The sequence below is a fragment of the Oryctolagus cuniculus genome, chromosome 3 (genome assembly GCF_964237555.1).
Source record: "Oryctolagus cuniculus chromosome 3, mOryCun1.1, whole genome shotgun sequence".
Taxonomy (NCBI): Eukaryota; Metazoa; Chordata; class Mammalia; order Lagomorpha; family Leporidae; genus Oryctolagus; species Oryctolagus cuniculus.
Window position 1 is genome coordinate 61601138 of NC_091434.1, and position 25001 is coordinate 61626138.

The window sequence follows — 25001 nt, forward strand, 5'->3', positions numbered from 1 at the left end:
CCATCAACTACATATTTTGTGGGCTGATTTTTTTGCTTGAAATATAAGTATATCTCATTGGGAAATAAGAATTATAAATACCTGAAGACACTAAATTATAGAAAAATTATTGATAGTATTTGTCATCATTATACTACTTCTGAACTATTAAAATTTATAGAAGAGGTAAATTCTTATAAATCCCCCAAAGGGAACATTCAGCCCACAGGCCATAAAAGACCTGTGATATCATTTGATCTTGGCCCTGCCAAAGCAACCGCAAGTAGGACTCCAAATAAATCTGTAGTAGGCTAATTTTTAAGTTGATAATTTTGTGTGGCCTGCAAATGATGCTGTAAATATCCAAATGGCCTTTGACAAAAAAAGATTCCCCACTCCTGTCCCAATAGATTTCTTGTACTTTTTCATTTCTATTAAAAATGTTTTCTATTTTTTCTCATATATCCACAAAAGCAACTAGTAATATCATAAAGTTTTTATTATATTGTCTTTTTAAAATTATTAACCTGTTTTATTTGAAAAGCAGAGAGATCGAGGTCTTGCATCCACTGCTTCATTCCCCAGATGCCCACAACAGTTTGAACTGGGCCAAAACCAGGCATCAGGAACTCGATCTGCACCTCCTATGTTGGTGGCAGGGACTCAAGTACTTAAGCCTTTACCTGCTGCCTCCCAGGATACTTTGACATGGGATGAATGCAGGCAAACCAAGTGGCATCTTAACTGCCATCCCACACTCCCATCCCTGTCATCTTTGAAAGAGAGTACAGCTGTTAAAAATAAGAGTGGGAATAAGAGAGGGAGGAGATGTACAGTTCGACACATCCTTACTCGGACTTACCCCTAATGGTAGAGCTAGAAATGTGCCAGGGGGTTCCAAATCAATCCCATCAAGGTGGCATGTACCAATGCCATCTTACTAGTCAAAGTGATCAGTTTAAGTTCACAACTGACCATAAAGATAGGATTAACTATCAAAGTGATCACATAAATAAGACCAGGTGTCTGCTAATAATAATAGGGAGAATTCAAAAGGAGAAAATGATCTAACATGAGAAGCAGGCAACACAGCAGACTCATAGAATGACAAATGCCCTAAACAGCACTCAGGCCTCAGAATCAGCCCTTAAGGCATTCAGGTCTGGCTAAAAAGCCAATGAGAGCATTTCAGGCATGGAAAGCCAAGACACTGTGGCAAAAAATGGCCTAAATGAAAGATCTCTGTGAGTGAGATCCCAGTGGAAAGAAGGGGCCATCAAAGGAGGAGGTACCTTTCTCTGAAGGGAGGAGAGAACTTCCACTTTGATTATGGCCTTGTCTAAATAGTGTCAGAGTTTGTGGACTGAAGAGGCTTCCATAGCCTTGGCAGCTCATGACAAGAGCCTCGGGTGATCACTGATGTCATAAATGAGTGTCAATTGTTAAATCAACAACAGGAGTCACTGTGCACTTACCTGCCATGTAGGATCTCTGTCCTTAATGTGTTGTACTGTGCGAATTAATGGTAAAACTACAACTCATACAGTACTTTATACTTTGTGTATCTGTGTGGGTGCAAACTGTTGAAATCTTTACTTAGTATAGAGTTGATCTTCTGTATATAAAGATAATTAAAAATGAATCTTAATGAAGAATGGGATGTGAGAGGGAGTAAGAAGTGGGATGGTTTGGGGGTGGGAGGGTGGGTGTGGGGAGAAGAACTGCTGTAATTCAAAAGTTGTATTTATGAAATTTATATTTATCATTTAAAAGCTTTCTATAAAAAAGAAAAAACGAGAGTCAGTATCTCTTTCAAACCTGTATGTATTTGCATACTTTGACTAGAAATTATTTTAGTTATGTGAACATCAAGTCTTGCAGGTAAAACTAAAACCCCTTCAGGAACTTTCTTTGCATCCTGATGGAAAAACTCCTGTTTCTCCTAACAGTTTCCAATCGTCTAAGCATTTGCTTGTTCAAGAATGACCATACCTGTGGTGCCAGTACCCCGGGTTCTAGTCCTGGTTGGGGCGCCGGATTCTGTCCCGGTTGCCCCTCTTCCAGGCCAGCTCTCTGCTGTGGCCCGGGAAGGCAGTGGGGGATGGCCCAAGTGCTTGAGCCCTGCACCAGCGCTGGAGACCAGGAGGAGGCACCTGGCTCCTGGCTTCGGATCGGTGCAGCACCGGCCGTAGCGGCCATTTGGGAGGTGAACCAATGGAAGGAAGACCTTTCTCTCTGTCTCTCTCTCACTGTTTAACTGCACCTGTCCAAAAAAAAAAAAAAAAAAAAAAGCGACAAAGGAAAGCACAGAATTTCCTTCAGAGAAGTAACCCACCTCATTACCTTAATGCTTTTGCCCTTTTGCCTCACAATGAAAGCAGCATTTGCAATTGGGGCTGAGAGAGGTCTGGCTTCCTTACTGCATCCCACTGACCACTAAGACTTCTCAGTGTGCATTTGATCAACCTGAGTATAGACACATACGCAGTAGAATTGCAGTTCAAGTTTGCTCATTTAATGCTGTAATATGAACATCAACCCCCAAAACGTGGCTGGGTTTCTGTGTGTTCATGACAACAAGGTATGAGTGAGCATTCAATTAAGTTCCACTGCAGAAGTAAGTTGAATGATTTGTTGCACTGAACTTTTCTGAAATGCTCTTTGATGTGGTTTCCTAAAGGATCCAGGAGCATAACTGCAGCTTTGTGCCAGCACTTTTCGTCCCTGGCAGCATGGAAAATCACCAGCCTGTGGAGCCAGCCAAGGAAGTGGAACGTTTTACTCGTGTTCTGACCACGGTGCTACATACAAGGATCTACTGTCAGTTAGTTTCAGTTATATACACAGGTGTAACCTTACCACACATCCCATTATAAAGGAACTACAGTGCTGTCTGAAACATACCTTAAAGTTATTAAAATTATTCCTTTTGCTCAGAACACTTCATCTGTCAAAAAGGTTACTGGATTTCCACGAGAGAGAGAGAGGTGGTAAGACCACCCAACCATTTGCTTTTACCATTTGGTAATTCTTTAAGATTCTAAAAGCATTTAATATGGATATGTCATTTCTATGTAAGTAACCGTGGGTCCTTTTGCTGTTCCTTAACCCAGTGCAGAGCCACTCACAGCCCAGCCACAGAGACAGACTAGAAAGATTTTCAGGTGAGCTGTGCCCGGCACTTGGCACTGCTTCTTAGAGAACTCCAAACGCAGGTGACTTTATCTGCCCTTTCACCTCGGGGCTCTGGTGATAGTCATTTGTCTGTACTCGATAATTGAAGAAAATCTTTTGCAGGTGTCTCACAAGGTCTGTGTCTCACTTTGAAAGCCGAGGACTCTGCTGCCTTGGTCTACAGTGTTTCCCCACTGTACAAGGCTGAATTCTGTATCGTCTTCCCTAAGTCATGAAATGGTTTTTACATATATTCCATGGATTTTTGTGGAAAAGTACTTTATCTGAATCACAGTGGGTGCTGAAGCAAGCCAAACCATTTTTACGAATTATCTGGTAAAGTACTGCTTCTTTACAATCCTTCATCTGCTTTTGAATGATATTAATAAAACTCTGAAAATACCTAATTTATTGCTTTGTTTACACAGATGTCACCAACTACATATCTATCTGTGATTTTCTTAACTAATATCTAATCCAACTGTGTTGAGTTTTTGAAGGCATATTCTCTACTTTATGTCCAATACTTTATGAGACAATATGAAGAATTTCAAAAATTTCACAAAAAAAACAGAACAATAACATGAATTTCCTACACACGTCTATCTCGCCCTCATATATAGGCATTTAATATGCTTTTGTTAATGAATACATTTTTCAAGAGAAATATAATAAATATATAAACAAATTGAAAATCATGCATTTATTATGGTGGAATGTGTCAGAAAGAAGAAAAAGATTCCAAGGGTAAAAATGTGTACTTAAAGTTGATATAAAATCCTCTAAAAAGACTATATCTGTGATTGTCAGAGTGACCTAGAGAGATTGTATGGCAGAAATGCAGATCTCTTAGCATTCCATATGTTTCTTTTTATTATTCAAAACTCAAATGAAATTTCTCCAGAAAAGCTACTAGAAAATGCAGACTTAGTCTTTCTTTCAAAACAGGTCTTCAGAATAGATCACAAGATGTCTGCTCCTTACCCTGGTTGTCCTGTTTGTCAGTGAAATATCCAGCTCTTGTTTGATGAATCCCAGAGCTTTTCAAACAGGGCCTATATCAACATGAAACTTGAGTGAAAAATCAATCTTTCTAAATTTATTGTTTTTTTTTTTTTTTTAAGCAGTAGAACAAAATGAATTTCTAGACTGTACTCTACTCTAATATGCTGCCTCATGTCCAGGAACCTTCTACTTTTATTTTCTGTAGGACAAAGTGATTGCCACTAGGGAGACTCTAGAAAACAAATGGATAGAGTTGAAGGTGACCTCTCTGTAGCAGTCAGCTGGCCTCAAAAAACTTAGAAGTCATAAAATACGGTACTACTGCTACTAATAGCTTAATTATTGGTTCTGTACTTAGAATTAATCTGATTTGTCTTTCTTTTCCCACAAATTGTGTATGTATGTCTCATTGTTTTAACCTTCGTATCAGTTCTGAATGACCGAGTAACCTTGGGCTGCGGTAATTGTATCCTAGTGGAGGATGGCACTGTTGATGTTGTTGCAAGGCATGGCCAATGTGTGGCTTCATCAAAGAGCTGGGATGGTTGGGGGAGCATCCTTCCAAATACTTGAGCCTTGGTTTCATGATCAGTCTTTAGAGAGAGAGTGACGTGTCATTTGTCTTCCTTTCAGCAGCATAGATGGCACTCAGGTACACCGCTGTCGGGATGCTCTGGGTGGGGGAGGCAGTGTCAGCATAGCAGGTCTTAGCTTTTACACATTCCAGAAGCAAAAATGCAGGCCTCACGGTAGCATGCAGTCCCGGTGTAATGTTCCATGTGGTTTATTTTTATTGAGCCTTATGATTTGAAAATAGTACAGAGTTTATTTTTGAACTACTGTTGTCAACATATACAATTGTTTGTATTCCATGATCTTTGAGAAGAAATTTGTCATAGTTGTGTCTTGTGTTTCTATTTCCTAAAAATTCAACAATAACAGAAGTAAAACATTAACATAAAGGCATGGGGTCAGAGTATTTAAATATGAAAAGCAAAACTTTTTGAAGTAATCTCAGAGAAATATTGCTCTTCAATAGTACAGCTATCCCTTTTAAACGTGTCACTTCATGAATATTTGAGATTCTAATCAGACCCCATTTCATATGCTCTTCCATAAGTCTGCTTCTAAAAAAGAAAAGTATGAAAAATAGTTATTCCTTTTGTGTTCCTTTTAATTCAGTAATGTCACAGACAAAAAGTTGATGCCCTACCAAACTTTCAGAATGCCCTAAGTCCCAGGGTTTAGTAGCTGAGGTCCTCTTTGTAGTAAACTGAGACAGGTGCAAATGATGACTGCCCCCTGCTAATGTGCAGTATCCACGCAGGCATAGAACTTTTTTTCTGTGTGCAAACTCAGCAGTTCTAATGAGGAATGATGGCAAGGCAGCCCAAATTCCTATCTGTGACTTTCCTGAAGCTGCACAAGAAGACCTGGGTTTTCCATAAGAAAGGCAACAATGGGTTAGAAAAAGAAAACCAGACTGACTTCTCCAGAAAACTTTACTTAAGCAGCACATAGGGCGTATGTGTAGTTTGCACAGGCAGCTGCTTTCCTGGCTGTAGAAATTCTAGAACACTGTTCCCTTCTTCCCAAAGCCCACACCCTGTGACAGCCAGACCACATATGACACCCAATATCTTTTAGCAAGAACCAGTAGAGAAAGAGACACCTGCCTGAGTTTGAATCCAGCACCTAGAAACTCAAGGGTGGTAAGTTACTGAACCTCCCAAAGCCTTGATTGCTCACTTGTAAAACAAGGGTAATACAGCTGTCTCACGTGATGGTGGGGACAACACAGATAATCCCTTGGCACAGTTCCTGGCACTCAGTAAACCTAAGCTGCTCTCATTATGATGTTTATTATTGTTAACAAAGCTGGAGAAAGGAATTAAAGAGCAAATACCACTGAGAGGATAGCACGCTGGTGCAGCTGTTGAAAGGAGCTTGAAGTATGAGAAAATCAGAAAAGGGGAAGAGAGCCCAATGTAGGGTAAGGGGTAAACAGACCTTTTTTGCCTTCTCACGCATCTTCAGTTTGCTTAACGGTGACTTCCTTGCCAAGCCACTTTGTAACTTTTAAATATATGTCTTTGATTGTGTTTGCCTCATCTCCCAGTTTAAATCTGCACTGCATTTGAAGCATACAAGTTCTCCATAAAAGTTTACTGGATGACTGATTTTAAATTTTAAGTCAGTAACTTGGTTTTTGCTTGTTTATTAGAAAAGCTAGTAGGACCAACTACTGCATGTAAGTAGAAATGCTTACCAAATGCTCTGCAGAACATGTGTTAAAAATCAACGGCTCTGATAGAATGACAATCACTTTAAGTAGCACTCTGACTTCAGAATCAGTCCTTAAGGCAATATGGTCTGGTTGAAAAGCCCATGAGAGCATTTCAGGCATGGAAAGCCAAGACAGTGTGGAAAAAACGGCCCTACATGAAGGACCTCTATGGGTGAGACCCCACTGGAAAGAAGTGGTTATCAAAGAAGGTTGTACTTTTCTCTGAGGTGAGGAGAGAACTTCCACTTTGCTGATGGCCTTGTCTAAATACTGATGGAGTTTGTGGATTCAAAGGCTTCCATAGTCTAAGTAGCTCAGGTGAGCCTCAGGTGATCACTGAGGTCATACATAAGAGTGTTAATTGTTAAACTAACAACAGGAGTCACTGCACTAACCTCCCATGCAAGACCTCTTCCCTCAGAGTTGTATGTGGAGAGTTAGCAATAAAACTTGTTTTAACAGATTTACTCCATTTTAGTGTATTAAGTGGAAGATGTATTTATGTCTCACAAATTTTAGTTAGGCCAAAGTATCCAACTCCATTGCTTGTTCTTTTAGGTGTCTCATAAGCCACAGTTATGTCTAAGTGCTCCCGAAAGATGTATCACTCTTGGGTGCTCCTTTAAAGTTTATTAAATTTCTCAAAAAAAGAAAAAAAAATGTGAAATTAACTTTGAGATGCAATGACTTTGAACAGCCCTTGTCTCGACTGTTGAGAAACAATTTTTTTTTTCTTTTATCATACAAGTTGATAAACTGTTTACTTACTGTAGACTTAAACTTCTGTGCATAAGTTAACTGAAAATAGATCTAGTATAAAAGAAGACTGGGAATAGGAGAGGGAGGAAGAAGATAAGTAGGGGTAGGAGGGTGGGCATGGTGGGTAGAATCACTAAATTCCTAAAATTGTACTTAAGAAATGCATGAAGTTTGTATTCATTAAATAAAAGTTTTTAAAAAAACATGTTTAAGGTGAGATTTCCCCATCATTAAGGATAGCACAGATAAAAGAAAGTGCTGTGTAATTCTTGCACAGTCTTTTTGCTTTTTAATGATATGGTGCTCAGTTCATTCCCAGCCTTATGTAGTAGATAGTTAAGTCATTCTGATATGCTTATAACCGTGTACCTCAAATTTCAGGCCTCTTAAAAAGTATTAAGACAGGTGAAAGAGTTTTTAATTCTGCTTAAGTTTCACCTAGCAAAATTGTGTATAGAGTCTAAATATAACCTAGTCTTATGTCGAGCCATTTCTTCACATAGCCCACATAGGAGATTCATCCCACCTTTAGAGCAGTGTTACAGGGCGTTTTCCCTGCCTCCTGACTTTTTTTGCAGTTGTATATTTTATGTGATTGCTTACACTGTGCAAATGTAAATTATTTTTTATACCCAGTGAAAATAGTGATCTTTAAAAAAAATTCACACAAATTTGTGCCTCCCATACTTTTGATGAATTCACCAAAGAGATCCCTCTTCTTTGATATTGAAAATATAATAAATGGCATGATAAGGCCAGCTTCCGTAATTCATCTTATAAATACTGTACTACAACAATAGTTAATTCATCCATACATAGCCTCCAATTCCCTCCTTGATTCCTAGTAAAAGCTACAACCCCATCTTTCATTTTTATTACCCACCAATTAATTGTATTAATAGGTTTGCTTTTCATTTCTGCATGATTTTCATTAGAAATACTGGCAAGTGTTAAGTCTTCCTGATTTTTAGTTAGTAAGCATTTCAGGCTGCTTTCATGAAGATGAGCAAAGAAAATGGATTTTTAAATTTTTCATGTAAATATGCTTGCTGGTCTTGAAATTCAGATGACTGCTTTTAACTTTTACTTTTTTAGAAACGAAGAGGCTTATTTGGGACCAATAAATTCTGTCAGGTAAGGAATACTGGTAGCTAGAGCTATGTTGTAGGCATTTTTCACTTTAAAAAAGAGCTGCTTTAATATCATTTCCCAGTGCATTATAATTTTCTCAATCTGCACACAGCTTTTTATGCAGCATGAACTAACGTGCACTAATTTAATATGACTATTTAACAAGGCATTTCTCATTTAAAACTTATATTTTGGTGATTATTGAAAGCACTTGTTCATTTTTGAAGATCAAATGTCTATGAAGTGCCAATTGAGCTTTTGAAAATGTGAGTTTATTGTTTAATTGGTTCTTCTAATTATTTACCTGAGTATTCTACGTACAGAATCATAATCTAGAGGCATATTTTGCCATATGCTAAATTGAAACACTTGCACGTACACTGTTTTAGGACTTGTGAGAATGTTCTTATTCATCTTGAATGTTTTATTCAGTCTGAAAATTGGTGATTGAGTAAAAGAATTGCCATTGATTTAATTATGCATATCTCATTACAAAGAACTGATATCACACTAGTGGAGGAAAAAGTTTTATCTAATACCTTAGTTACTATTTTCATCTCACAGAATGTCATAGGAATGCTAAGAGAAAAAATCCAGAATTTTATTACCTTACACATTTTTTAAAAAATGAGATACCTGAATAGCTTCTGTATGTTTCTGAAAAGTCTGGATGCTGCTGAAATGACCCAGGTGTTTGAAGTTACTGCCCCAGATGGCAGAAACTCAAAACATCAGTTTCTTCACATCATAAGTTAAATTGGCAAGTGGACACTCTCTTTTATGCAATTTAAAGTCTTGTTTCAATTAAATCGTGTTTCCCAAAGGATATTTGAATGAAAATATAATTATAGATTTATATTTTAAACAATAGTAGAAGAAGGTAAGAGATTTAGACAGGAAAAAAACAAACAAAAAAACATAGAACTTTCCCAAGTAGAGAAGCAAGTGGAAAACAGAGGATACCAGTTTCAAGTGAGAAGCATGGGGGATCAAGCTGTGATGTGATTCGGGATACGTCACTGAAAGGATGGAAAGGCAACGGACGTTAATGACAGGTTCCCAGGAGGTTGTGTTTATTTAGTTGACTTTTTTAAAAACCATATAAGCTGGAAGAGCCAGCTCTGGTAAGGAACCTCCTCAGGGGCTTCTCGGAGTACAGATGGCTAGGAACTTGCCTGCCTGCATATTTGGAGCGCTCAGCTACAACTCATCTTCCAGGATGCACGACTCTCAGACTTGGGAACACGTAGGATGCTGTGGTACAGATGTGAGATTTGAGCAGAATGGAGATGTGTCAGTAGTTACTTGAGAAATTATGTGGGCAGCTAAAATTTCATAAATTTAAAGGGAACATTTATATTCAAGGATGGGGTTGGAGTTATACATAGATAGCTCGGTTGGCCAGTGTTGTGGCATGGTGGGTTAAGCTGGCCCACCAAACTGGGTGCCGGTTCAAGTCCGGACTGCTTCACTTCCAATCCAGCTCCCTGCTGATGTGCTTGAGAAAGCAGCAGACAATGGCCCAAGTACTAGGGCTCCTGCACTCACACAAAAGCTCCAGATTGAAGCTCCTGGCTTTTGCCTTCATTCCAGCAATGCCGCTCATAGCTGCCATTTGAGGAGTGAATCAGCAGATGGAAGGTTTCTCTCTCTCTCTTTCCTTCTCCTCTCTCTCTCTCTCCTTCTCTCTCTCTAACTCTGCCTTTCAAATAAATAAATAAATCTTCAAAAAATACAGATATCTTGGTTCACTAAAAATTTGGAATGAGATTTGTTTTAAATCCATCCTTTGCCTGTTCCTATATTGTAATGTGGGAACAATCAGGACATGCATATTTATTTTAAGTGATTGAAAGTTTTAATTTTTAATGTTTATTTTCAATGTATTTTTAAAATGAGTACTGAGAATATACATTAAAATAAGATTTTCAAATGGTATTCATTTTTCTAAAACTAGTTTTAATTTTATTTAAAGAAAAGTCATTAGTATACAGAATGGGAAAATAATGATAGTGATATGCAAAAGCTGGTTTTGGCAAAGTGTTCACTTGATTTTATCCCATTTAGGTCATGCATCACTAGACAGAAAGTATCTTTCAGAGCCTAAGAGCAGAAAATAACTCAATAAAATGCTTTTTTTTTAATTTTGCAAAACATTGTGGTTGTTGTTATCCTGTCTGTGTAATCTGTCTTGTTTTTAAGTCTTCCCAAATTGGCTTACTCTAGTAACCATCATGGTCTAATATTTTACAAATGAATGGGTGAGATTAAAGTGTATGTAATTGTGAATAAAATAAGAAAGTAAACTAGGGTCTTGTTCTCTGATCTTTTGAGATTTTCTGTGTCCCATAGAGGGTTTCTTTTTCATTATTGTTCTCATTAAACAAAATTTAATACAAACAGTTGTAACTTTGAACAAAATGTATCTCCCACTTTTATAGTAATGATATTTTTTTTTAGTTGTTAAACCTAATACTCTGAACAACTTTTACTTTTTAAGTCATCACACATAAACTGACTTCTTAGGGATCTATGTAATTCCATCAGTTTTAACATGTAATAAATTTGCATAGCCATCACTATATTCAAGATATTAAAGAATCTACTACTCCTGAAATCTCCCCTCTTTGAATGATTAAGTGTCTCAAAACACAGTAACTGTTTTTTTATAGCGGGAATAAACTTGAAACAAAACTAGGCTAATTTTCTATTCAGTAACTCTTCAGCCTCCTTTCAACATATTTACGCTCTTGTAACTGCTAGTTTTGCACATTGTTGAATTCTAATCAAGATCAAGGATAGTATTTGTTTTTCCTCTCGATCAAATATCATCACCTAATCCAAAACTCTAAACTAATGCTAAACCCTAAACTCAGGAGATTTCCTGGATGATGGTGTCACTGGACCTGTCCTCATTCGTATTACATCTGTTTCTGAGTAATGCTTCGTTCCTTGCCTGTGTTGTGTTCTGAACGGCCAGTTGTCTGATACTAATGCAGGAGATTATTATCTGGAGTACACAAGAGAACCAGCGCTGGGTCTGTTTTTACAGTCTCTGCATGCAGACCCAGGTGTTTCTTTTTCTGAGTATTGTAATGGCTTTGTTCTGTACTTCTCCTGTGGTTGAGTATTTTCATCATTCAATGATGAAAGTCGATGTTTCTCTGAATATGCATGAAACACACAAGCTAAAAGGGGGAGGGGAATCACAGGCTGTAGATCAAACTTTACTTGATCAATATTTAAGCAAGCGTTGCATATCAGCCAATCTGTGATAGGCGTTTGAGTGCACAAATGTGACATGCATTTCCAGCAGAATGGATTTCCGTCTATAGTAGCTGAAAGTTATTAGATTGTTTTAAAGTAAAGATCAAAATTGTCTATGTTACAGTAAGAACCTATCATTTGTGACTTTGCTTTAAATCAGAAGTTAAGAAACCTAAATATATTTATAATAATTGTCCTTTAGGTCATTTGAGATCATTGTAAGTGTTGTCACCTCAAACAGGGAAAACATTAACAAGTTAATTTTAACCCTGAATTTTGGTTCTTAATTTTTCTTGTTTTATGTTTCTTTTAAGGTTTTTCAAAGCTCGTTTTGTAGATAAATGATTACTTGGGACACGGTGGTTCTCTTGTGGTCATGAGTTTATATCTGTGTGTGTGTGTGTGTGTGTGTGTAATTCAAAACCAGTTTTTTGGTTTTTTCTTTTAATTCCTGGAGATAAGTACATTACTATTGACTGAGATACTTTCTGATTTTCCTTGGGAACTAGAAGTGAAAACCATAAGGAATAATATAGCCAGTTCCTTTGATTTGCTCGCATGGTTACCCTGTGAGATTGTAAACTGACTGTTTTATCATTTGCCTTACAGATGGATCCAGTGCAAAAGGCAGTCATTAACCACACGTTTGGAGTGTCCATTCCCCCAAAGAAGAAGCAAGTTATCTCTTGTAATGTCTGCCAGCTTCGCTTCAACTCTGATGTGAGTATCACCTTCTCATTGCTCTCTGCAATTTGTCAGAGCTGGGAGACTGCCTGGTCTGAATATATTGGTTATCATTTCATATTCCCACACCCTGTACCAGCCAGTCTTATTGGTGTCCCATTTATTTCAGAGTCCCATATTTCCAAGGGATGTGAGTTAAATGCTTAAAACTTGAGCAGTAAAGTAACTGGTTAATATTAAAAATTAAGCATCAGTTTCACCTATACCATTTTATATTTAACCTCACCAATTATATGTACTTGTCAAAAATACTTGAATAGCAGGAAATATGAAAAAAAGTTTGTAAAAAGCAATGAAAATATGCAAAAAATTAAAATGCAATGAAGAAAATTATTGTTAGTGCTCTTGATATAAAGTGTCATATTTCATGTGTATGCTGAATCTTTTTAAATACCTAAGAGAATGATCTACTCTTTGGTTTCTGTTTCCCCAGGACATGGAAATATAGGGAAAGCTTTATAAATTATTATATCCAACCAGCAAAATTATACTGCTAAGAAAATAAGATAATGAGGAAAGTGTACAAATCAACCTCTTATATTAAAGTAGATCTTATGATATATAAATAACAAGGAAGCAAAATAAATAATACTAGCGTATTTATAATGTCCAATTAAGTCAATGACCTCTACAAATAAAAATCTGAAGGGTGCATATTGTATGTGATATTTCCTGCATTAGTTGGCTCCAGACTTACTACAGGATTAACGTCTTATAGAGATACTAAGATAATAAATATTCTTGTTTGTATATACCACTAACAAATGTTTTGGTGATTTTATACAGGAAGCATAATAAAAACTGTGGTCATATAGAGAAAGGAGATATATTTATCATGATTTATAAAGTTGTATTTAGTGGGATTTCAATGAAAAAAATCCAAAAATTTTTTGGTACTTTATAGTACTCTATATTCAGGAATTTAACTATATCTAAATAAATTATAAATAACAAAAGTACTTCAAAAAGTTTATGGAAAATGAAGTTAAGAAGTTAACTTTATTATAGAATAGAATTTTTGAAATCTGCATATAGTTTTTTCACAATATTAATTTCCTATTAACTTTTTGAAGACTCATGAAACATAGTGTTAATTCATTGGAAGTCTTAATACTGCTAAGATGTTAATCCTCTAGAACCACCACAATCCTCATCAAAATCCTGAAAGACTCTTTTAAAAAATTGAAAATGGCAAGTTGTTTTTTAAATGTACAGAGACAAGACAGACCCCAGGGTAGCCAAAAAATAATCTTTTTAAAGTACAGAATTTGAGCCCTTAGGCTTTTATTTCAGTAATTAAAGACCTATAATAATCTAGATTGCAAAATTGGTGAAAGAATAATAGACATATTGATCAGTACAACAGAATAAAGTCCAGAAATAGACCTGCACCTTTATAGTGAGTTTTTAATAAAGTTACAGGAGCAATAACATAGAGAAAGACAACAAAGAGTGCTGGAAAAGTTGGAATCTATTTGCAAAATGTATACAAATACAATATATAAATGTATAATTCTAAGCATAATATATATGTATTTTTAAATATTTATTTATTTATTTGAAAGGCAGAGACAAAGAGAGAGAGAGAGGTCTTCCATCCACTGCTTAACTTCCCAGATGACCACAATAGCTGGAGCTGTGCCAATCCGAAGCCAGGAGCCAGGAGCCAGGAGCCTCTTTCCAGTCTCCCATGCAGGTTCAGGGGCCCAAGGACTTGGGCCATCTTCTACTGCTTTCCCAGGCCATAGCAGAAAGCTAGATCGGAAGTGGAGCAGCCGGGACTTGAATTGACGCCCATATGGTACGCCGGCACTGTAGGCCGTGGCTTCACCTGCTTCACTGCTACACCAGCATCAGCCCCACATAATGTATTTTAAAAGAACACTGACTGCTCCCTTATACAAAATTCAAAAATTAACCCAGATGAATTAGATAAATAAATATAAACTTAAACTATAAAATGCCTAGAATGAAATTTAATAAGAAATCTATTTGAGTTTGTGTTAGGTAAAGATTTCTTAGAATCCAAATGGCCAACAGAAACATGAAAAAATGCTCAGGAGCACTAGCTGTCAGGGAAATGCGAATCAAAACCACAATGAGGTTTTACCTCACCCCAGTTAGGATGGCTCTCATACAGAAATCAACAAACGACTAATGCCAGAGAGGATGTGGGGAAAAGGGTACCCTAATCCACTGTTGGTGGGAATGTAAACTGGTAAAGCCACAATGGAAGACAGTATGGAGATAGCTCAAAAATCTGAGTATAGACCTACCATATGACCCAGCCATCCCACTACTGGGAATTTACCCAAGGGAAATGAAATCTGTAAACAAAAGAGCTATCTGCACCTCCATTTTTATTGCAGCTCAATTCATGGTAGTTAAGACATGGAGTCAACCTAAATGCTCATCAACCAAAGATTGAATAAAGAAATTATGGGATATGTACACTATGAAATACTACACAGCAGTCAAAAAAAAAGAAATCCAGTCATTTGCAACAAAATGGATCAATCTGGAAAACATTATACTTAGAGAAATAAGCTAGTCCTAAAGGGAGAAACGCTATATGTTCTCCCTGATCTGTGAGAATTAATAGCATTCCTAAAACGAAATTTGTTGAAATGAAATTGATACTTTGAGAAATGACTTGAAGAGCCCTCATCTTTACTGTTGAGGAATAGTTTTTTTTTTTTTCTTTTCTCTTCATACTATATGTTGACTCTTTACTTAACTTAGAGTTAATCATATGTATATAAAGTCAATTGAAAAATAGATCCCAGTAAAAAATAAGAGGGAGAATAAGAGAGGGAGGAGGAAGTTTGCAACCGTAAAGCTGTATAGTTCTGCATTCATTCTTATGGACTTACTTCTAAGGGTACAGTTTAAAAACTTGTCATGGGACTCCAAATCCCATTAAAATTGGTGGTAAAAATGCCATCATAATTGTTAAAGTGATCATATTAAGTGTTAAAGTGAACATATAGATAAGATTAAGTGTTAAAGAGATCATATAAATAGCATCAATTGCCTAGTAATAATAATAGAATTAAAAGTGAGGGAATGTCCAACATGGGAAGCAGTCCACACAGTAGACTTACAGAATGACAATCACTATAAGTAACACTCTGACCTCAGAATCAGCCCTTAAGACATTCAGATTTGGTTGAAAAGCCCACGAGAGCATTTCAGGCATGGAAAGCCAAGACAATGTAGCAAAACATATTCTACATAAGGATCTCTGTGAGTGAGACCCCAGTGGAAAGAAGGGGCCATCAAAGAAAGATGTACTTTTCTCTGAAGAGAGGAGAGAACTTCCAATTTGCTTATGGCCTTGTTCAAATACTGACGGAGTTTGTGGTCACAAAAGACTTCTTTAGCCTTTGCAGCTCATGGCAAGAGCCTCAGGTAATCACTGAGGTCATACATAAGAGTGTTAATTGTTCAATTAACAACAGAAGTCACTGTGCACTTACTCCCCATGTGGGACCTCTGTCCTTAATTAGTTATTCTGTGAGAATTAACTGCAAAACTTGTTCTCAAAGAATGTGTGTGTGTGTGTGTGTGGGTGGGTGGGTGAAAACTGTTGAAATCTTTACTTAATATAGAGTTGGTCTTCTGTATATAAAATGAAACTAAAAATGAACCTTAATGAAGAATGGCATGGGAGAGGGAGTAGGAGGTAGGACAGGAGTGGGGGTGGGAGGGTGAGTATGGGGGAAGAACCACTATATTCCTAAAGTTGTACCTGTGAAATTTGCATTCATTAAATACAGGCTTTAAAAAAAGATTTCTTAGATAAGAAACAAAAAATGTGTCAAGCAGAAAACATTGATATGTTGGACTTCATCAAAATGAAAAACTTCTCTTCAAAAGATATGATGACATTGTTGAGAAAACTAAGAGACAAACTATAGAGTGAAGTAAAATACTGGTATCTACTTATGAAATTATATACAAAATATACAAATAACTTAAAGTACAATATGATAAATAAGAGATTTAACCAAGCCCTTTACCAAACAAGAAATATGAATGACAAATAGTTTCATAGAAAGACACTAGACATGAACAGCAGCCTTTAAGGAAATGCAAATAAAACTAAAATGAGATCCCCTTATATGTTTTAGAATGGTGAGTGTTAAATAAATTGATAGCACCAAGTGGCTAGGACGATGAGCACGTAGGACTCTCATGCATTGTTAGTGGTGGTATTAAATAGTACAACCCCTTGGGCAAGCAGTCTGGCAACCATTGATGGGAAGCTTTATAAAGCTGTGCATACATCTCCTTTATGACCGAACAATCCAACTTATAGGTATTGATCCAAGACAAGTAAAAACATATATTCGGCCGGCGCCGCGGCTCACTAGGCTAATCCTCCGCCTAGCGGCGCCGGCACACCAGGTTCTAGTCCCGGTTGGGGCACCGGATTCTGTCCCGGTTGCCCCTCTTCCAGGCCAGCTCTCTGCTGTGGCCAGGGAGTGCAGTGGAGGATGGCCCAGGTGCTTGGGCCCTGCACCCCATGGGAGACCAGGAAAAGCACCTGGCTCCTGGCTCCTGCCATTGGATCAGCGCGGTGCGCCGGCCGCAGCGCACCAGCCGCGGCAGCCATTGGAGGGTGAACCAACGGCAAAAGGAAGACCTTTCTCTCTGTCTCTCTCTCTCACTGTCCACTCTGCCTGTCAAAAAAAAAAAATATATATATATATTCATACATATATGGTGCTTAAAGTAATTTTATTCATAATGGCCTCAAACTTTAATTGACCTAAATATCCATCAACTGATGACTAAACAAGCTGTGATGTAGCCACACAATGGAATACTACTGAGTGATAAAAAGGAATGAAGTATTGATAATGGCACAATGTGGTTGAAAGAAGTTAGATACAAAAACTTGACACTGTGTGATTGCACTTACATAACTTTCTGCAAAAGATGAAACTGCAGGTGTGATCAGATCAATGATTAACAGAGGCTGAGGATAGTATTAGGGGATTGACCACAAAGAGGCACAAAGGAACTTTTTTCAGTGATGGAAATATTTTCCATCTCTGTTGCTGGGGTAGTAGGCTGGGATAGTTACATAATTGCCTTTGGTTTTCAAAACTGAAAGAATTGAATATCTGAATAAACAGTTTTATTATATTTAGAATGATCTTTCATACAGTTTTGCACACTTATCTGAATTTCTAGTTATATAAGGAAATTAAAGTCACTATCATTTTGTGAATATAAAATGAAAATTTCACTACTTAACCCACCACTTGGAAAACGAATGCCCACCTAAAGACATTCTCTACTTTTAACACCAGCATTCTCCCTGCAGCAATACCAGATAATGAGAACACTTCACAATGCAATACAAATAGGTTTCAGAGGGAAACTGCAAAAATCTTTCAAAAGAGCAGAATTTCACAAAATCTAAGAATGTAATGTTAGAGAACTGTTTGATACAAAACCACTGACAAATGAGGATGCACTTGTTAGAAGAAAATTTAAGAAGAGAATTGCAACAAGGTCTAATTAAAAAATAACAAATTTACATGGAATAAGAAATCATGATAATTTTAAAAGATAACATCAGAAAATCTTGCTGCATCCCATTCCCCATCTTCCTACTCCCTGTGCCATTCTGTATCTATTTTACCCACTTTAATATTTTTTACATCTCTTTCCTGAGTTTCTTTATGCAAATATAGCTAAGGGTGAATACATATTCTTTCCTCATTTTCTGCATGAATGTAGTATATTGTTTACACTTTGTATTTTTAAAGTGACAGTGTAACCTGAGGAATTTTCCACACCAGAACATAAATGACTGTTTTATTATTTTCTTTTCAAAGTATATTTATTTATTTGAAGGATAGAGCAACAGAGAGAGCGCAAGAGAGCAAAAGAGATTTTTCTGGTGGTTCCCTCCCTAAATGCTTACAGTGGCCAAGACTGGGCTTCCAGACAGAAGCCAGGAACCAGAAACTATCCTGGTCTCCCGTATGGATGGCAGGGACCCATGTCCTGGAGCCATCCTCTGTTTCTCCCAGGGCGCACATTAGCCAGAAGCTGGATTGGAAAAATAGGCAGGACTTGATGCTGTGCACTCTCGATATGGCATGCGCTAACCCAAGCAGCGGCTTGCCTGCTGCACCACACTGCCCTCGCTTCATTTACGCTTTTTTTTAAAAGATGTGGTAGGCAATAATGCCCATATCCTAATCTCTGGAATTTGTAAAGGCAGAGGCTTTACCTGCCAAGCCACAGCACCATCCCCCAGTGTCCTCTTTTGACCTGGAATGAATGACACAATCTTTGGGAGGACCATTCTGGCTCCGGGATTAAAAACCAGTTCTGTGGTGTCTCTGTGAGAACAGGTTATAAACACCCTTAGCTTACAGGTGTGTCTCCAAGACCTAGAGAGAAGGGTTACAGGCTCTTTATATATTTATGTCATGAGTAGGGTCAGGGGAGATATAACAACTTCCTTCCTACCCCCCAGATTGCTCTGGGAGTAGATTCACCTTTGACTTGAACTCCATTCAGTCAGCCACTGCCTTTGTATTTACTGAAAGGGTTGTGAATGAATGTGCACACATGAGCCTCCTTGTCATTTCTCAAAACTCCATCAGTGGGTCTGGCCTCATGGCATAGTGGAGAAAACCACCATCTGCAGTGCTGAAATCCCGGCTGTTCCACTTCCGATCCATGCACCTGGGAAAGCAGTGGAGGAAGGGCCAAGTCCTTGGGCCCCTGTACCCACGTGGGAGACCAGGAAGAAGCTCCTGGCTCCTGTTTAGCCCAGCACTGTTCATAGCTGCCATTTGAGGGGTAAACCAGAGAATGGAAGATTCTCTCTCTCTCTCTCTTTCTCTCTCTCTCTCTTTCTCTCTTTCTCTTTCCCTCCCTTTCTCCTTCTGTCACTGTAACTGTGCATTTCAAATAAACAAATAAATTTTTTAGGCCAGTGCCGTGGTTCACTTGGCTAATCCTCAGCGTGCAGTGTCGGCACCCTGGGTTCTAGTCCCGGTTGGGGTGCCAGGTACTAGTCCCAGTTGCTCCTCTTCCAGTCCAGCTCTCTGCTGTGCCCAGGAGGGCAGCGGAGGATGGTCCAACTGCTTAGGTCCCTGCACCTGCATGAGAGACCGGGAGGAAGTACCCAGCTCCTGGCTTCAGACCAGCGCAGCACCAGCCATAGCGGCCATTTGGGGAGTAAACCAACGGAAGGAAGGAAGACCTTTCTCTCTGTCTTTCTCTCATTGTCTATAACTCTACCTATCAAAAAAAAAAAAAAAAAAAGATAAATTTTTAAAGAAAATCCATTGATAGTAAAGAAAGAAGGATTTCTGAGTCATGTTTGGACTCTGGGCAGTAAGGCCACACTTTGGATGACAGATTCACAAATGTGATATGTTTATGTTCTAAGTGTTTAGTAATGGTGCTATAATTTGCATAACTGAGCTCTGAAACAGCATTTTTTTATTTGGGGGAGAGTTTATTATTTTATAATTATCCTATTTACATTTTAATGTAAGAATTAAGAAGATGCTCATCCTTATTTTCTTTAATAACATTTCTAAATCAGCCCGAGACTGAATTGGCTTCACTCTTCAGTGTGGAAAATATGTTTATTGAAAAATCTGGAAGACAGATTTGCACAGTAAACAGACTGCATTCTGAAGCTCTCCATTTCCCATAAAAAATGTACCAGGGAAGTGCTCCGGCTTGAAAATGCAAAGTGACCTAGTTTGAGTGTCTGCAGCCCCCTTTTGTCCAGTTTTCTTCATCTCAGTAGAACCCCACTGTTGGAAAGCAAAAGGCTCCAGCTTTATTTACACAATACAGTGTGATGTAAATGAGTAAGCATTAATCACAAACATTTCCCAAATGAACCCTTACAAATTAACACCATTAACTTTGCCAGGGGCAGACACTGCAGTCCAGGAGTAATAGGCTCCCCAACTGAGTCCCAGACATTTGCACAAATTTGTGCAGAACCTAAATCCCTAGTTTCTCCTTGCCCACCTATTCTTTTCTAACATGGTATACACTGAATGAGATTGTCCTTGCCCCGACTGCCTCTATATTCTCCAATGAAGGAATGCCCAGAAGCTACAGTATGGTCACACATGGATTCGCCTAAGTCTGAGCCTTTACTTTGTAGCTAGGAAGTACCATTTCCAGAGGGAGGTCTTGCTAGAAAAATGAACCAAAATGGACTTAAAATATTCTTGAGGCTAACTTCTCTCTCTTTCAAATCACTGAAAGTTGTCAGATATTAAATTATTTTTAATTTATGTATTCGTTTCACTGCCTTGGAGAATAGTAGCAGAAGGATGAAGGAAACTAATCTTTTAACAGATTCTTACACAGAAACAGAACGGCTTGCATGTTTCAAAACAGAAATGACATCATTATCGTCATCATCATCTATCAATAGTAGATGTAGTAGTAGTAGTAGTATTTCAGAATATTGTTCATTATAAATATACTTAATATATAACTGGGTCTTTTATGCCTAATAGGCAAATTGAAATGAAGCCATAATGATCTTTTTTTTTTTTTTTTTTTTTTTTTGACAGGCAGAGTGGACAGTGAGAGAGAGAGAGACAGAGAGAAAGGTCTTCCTTTGCCGTTGGTTCACCCTCCAATGGCCGCCGCGGCCAGCGCGATGTGGCCGGCGCACCGCGCTGATCCGATGGCAGGAGCCAGGAGCCAGGTGCTTTTCCTGGTCTCCCATGGGGTGCAGGGCCCAAGCACCTGGGCCATCCTCCACTGCACTCCCGGGCCACAGCAGAGGGCTGGCCTGGAAGAGGGGCAACCGGGACAGAATCCGGCGCCCCGACCGGGACTAGAACCCGGTGTGCCGGCGCCGCTAGGCGGAGGATTAGCCTAGTGAGCCGCGGCGCCGGCCGCCATAATGATCTTTTAGCCAAGTTTTATAAACTCTAATTCAGGAATTGATGCTGAAATTTTGGTACTCAGCATTAATGCTGCAATTGATTAAGCAGCAGATGCAGCGTTCCTAAACGCTGACTCCATACCTCTCCTCACTCCTATGGAGCTAACCCATTTGACTTTTCAAGCTTACAGTGTAATCTTTGGAATAGGATTGTAAACTTTGCATCATGTTATAGTTCAGCTTCTTTATTTTAACTTTGTGGTACCTCTAGGTTTGATCTTGTTGCTCTTTGCATTTGTTCTGGTTTTTGTTTTTTGCTTCTCTCTTACCCCTCTGTTCTCTTTGCTATACTTGTTTTTCCTCATCTCTGAAGTTATAAGGAGATGACCTCATGCTATTTCACTGATTTACATTAGAATAAATACAAATGGACAGGAACTTAAGGATTTGCTTGGTAATCAAAGCAGGAGGATGACCCAGCATTTGTGTGAACATTTCTGTGGGTGATTGAGTCTCTATTCTTTACCACACATTTCTCTGGAATTGTAGTTCAACCATTGCCCCGAATTCCCACATGACACAGCACCACCTCACTCTGCAGTTTGCATCTTTGCCATCTTGGCAGCTTTCATTTAGATGAGATCATTCAAGTTATGCCGGCCTGGATCTGTCTGTGTCTCTTTTTTTAAATTTCAATGTTACTCCCACTTCCTGATTTCTTTAGCAGTTAATACAAGGCAGTACAGACTCTCCTCTGTCTTATATACACAAACTTCTCCCGCCCACCTCCTGCATCCAAGAGGCCCTTCCTGCTGTCTCTGCTGGATGCCCTGGCATTCTTTGTTATCAGCAGAGAGCTCAGCAATCAAGAGGTCAAGGAGAAAGCCACAACTTTGGGTCCCACATAAACGCCCTCTCTACGTGCTGCTGGCTGATCGTCCTTCTCCTTTGGCCACCAGACTGAACTCTACCCCTCCACCAGCTGCCAGGAGGCAGGAAGTCCCCACAGCAGCTGCGGTTCTTCTCTGAGAAGTCAGAGAGGCCAGGAAAAAGACGCCCCAGTAGACACTGTGTTTGAAGATGTTCCTTGCAGCAAAAGCAGAAGAGATACTCTACTGCAAGGGCACCTGCTTGTGTTTCTGAAGGAATAAACTTTATTTGTCATTATATTATATAACACTTTTCTAAGGAATTCTGTGTTTTACTCTGGATGCCCAGTGCGTGCCCTAGAAATTCTGTCCACATGGTTCTTCTCTTCCCTGTGCTTTCTTCTAAATCATCACATTCCTCCCTCCTCTCATCTCCACTCTGTCTTCTCTCCTCCCTCTCCTGTAACTCTTCTCTTTTTTCCCTTCGTTTTTCTCTGGAACAAAAGTGTAACAAGTACACTATCTTTCCCTATCTTGTTGGGTCATTCTAGTGTTGGTATTCAGTTGTTTTAGCTTAAAAACTGGAATTTTTGCTTTAAATTCAGAGCTACTTCATTTGAAAAGGTCCCTGGAAGTTCAAATGAGCATATTATACATTGGGCACTGTAACCAACATACCGTTGAAAAATAAGTTTACCTATATTTCCTGAATTTTTAGGCACTCTACAAATATTTGATGATGGTACATTGCCCGAACTGATAGAAAAAACTTCAAACGTTCACCTTCCAGTATTTGACCCTCTCACATAGCTATTGTAGCAAAACCCTACAACTATCTACACATGTGTTAACTCTGCCTATTAACTGCTTCCTCCCTTATAAATAAAAACACAATCACTACCAGCCACCCATACACATCTACTGTATTTCTCTTAAAAGTGCCTGGTACAAATAGCAGCTCCCTTAGTGTATAAGTTTATACTGTGTTTATAAAATCATACACAAATTGTATACAATTGACTCTCTGTGCCCAAAGCTGCTTCAGTCATGGTTCCAACCAACTGGGGGTCAAAAATATGAGTATTAGGAAGAAAAATTGCACATACAAAGACTTTTTTCCCCTTACCATAATTCTCTCAACAATACAACAAAATAACTCTTCGTATAGCATTTGCTTTATATTACTATAAGTAATCTGAGACTTTTAAAAAGTGTCTTCATAGGTTCTAGGCCTTTCCTGGGACATTAAATGTAAGGGACTTGGGCATCTGCAGATGTTGATATCAGCAAGATACCAAGGACAACTGTACAAGGGCACTTTAAAGAGTTCATTGAGAATGGTATTAAAAGACAAGTTGATTTTGGTGCACAAGGTTTTGAAATTCATGTATAGTGTTTTCATTATATATGTTTTCTAAGAACTTTTTGAAGACCCATCATGTATACAAGTGTGTTTAAATTGTGTGTTCAAGAATACCAGTGCCCAGACTGTCAGGTGTCACCCATGCTGGCAGTGGCCTCCCATTCAGACACAAAACAAGCCGTGGAAGTTGGTCCTCACTGAAAAATGAGCCTATGAAGAGGAGGTTTGGAGAATGGCACACTTAAAATGAACCCTGCAGCACATGATGAACTAGAGATACAGAGATAATAATCTCATTGCTTGGTTGGGAGCTGAAATCTGGTTGTAAAGTGTGCATCTACTGTTAAGCAGCACAAATTATTAGTTAAATGAATAATGTATATTTGAAGAGCCAACTGATTCTGTTGAGGGAAAAGGACCGAAATTGAAAGCATCAATAGCAAATCAAAGGAAATATAGAAAATGATAGCATGCTTTTGTCAAACATTTTACATTTTTCCCATAAATAAGACTATTTATATTGATTCTGAGGTTTGGAGGGCAGTGAAGCAGATAGGAGGTAATTAAAAACATAAATCTCTGGAGCTTGGAAAGGTGATTCTCTGCTTTTCAGACAGAGCTGACAAAATGATGAACACTTTTTGCTTCAGTGTGACAGAAATACAGCATGATTACATGGGGCAGGGACAGACTGCTGAAACTTTTGTGTAGTAGTTGCTGCTTAACAAAGCTCTTCCAGTTTAGTCAAACTTTTGGAAGCATGTATTCGTTACTCAGGAAATTTTAAAACTTTTTTCCAAAGTAGTACCATGAATTACAAAGATGTCATATTTTTTTAAGATTTATTTTATTTATTTGAAAGGCAGAGTTACAGATAGATAGGGAGAAACAAAGAAAGAGACATCTTCCATCCATAGGTTCACTCTTCTACTGCTTTTCCAGGAACATTAGCAGGGAGCTGGATCAGACGTTGAGCAATCAGGACTCAAACCAGCACCCATGTAGAATGCCAGAATTGCAAGCAGCAGCTTTACCCACTACGTCACAACACCAGCCCCACAATCGTTCTTAAATTACTTTATTTTCACTGGATACTTTATTTTTTAATTATTTTATTAATTTGAAAGTTACAGATAGAGAGGGAAAGAGAGAGAGAGATTTTTCCATCTGCTGGTTCACTCCCCAAATAGCTGCAATAGTAAGGACTGGGCCAGACCAAGGCCAGAAACCAGGAGCTTCATCTTGGTCTCATACGTGGATGCAGGTGCCAAGCACTTGGGCCATCTCCCACTGCTGGATTGGAAGTGGAGCAGCCAAGAGCCAAGACTCAAACCTATGCCCATATGGGATGCTGGCATCCCAGGCACTGCTTTAACTATGGCCCCCTGACTTCTTTTTAAAGAAGTTACTTTAGCAGTTTATATGTGTTTGATAATATTTAGAATTGGATGATCATTCTAACATGATACTGTGAATAACAGGGTATCAATTTTAGAAGGAAAGTACCAATATCCACCCCCC

The 25001-nt window shown here is 38.4% G+C and overlaps 1 protein-coding gene across 20 annotated transcripts in view; it reads left to right on the forward strand.

Annotated features, from left to right (window-relative positions):
- The window catches only part of ZNF385B (zinc finger protein 385B), a 473021-nt gene that overhangs the window by 378844 nt on the left and 69176 nt on the right, over positions 1-25001 (forward strand). For 12 of the 20 annotated variants that reach the window (XM_051849389.2, XM_070070514.1, XM_051849390.2 and 9 more), the window contains 2 exons: positions 8300-8338; positions 12212-12322. In XM_051849389.2, coding sequence (XP_051705349.1) covers positions 8300-8338; positions 12212-12322 — 150 coding nt within the window. The remainder of the gene's footprint in view (positions 1-8299; positions 8339-12211; positions 12323-25001) is intronic. The other 8 variants (XM_002712320.5, XM_051849394.2, XM_051849395.2 and 5 more) reach the window with 1 other exon arrangement.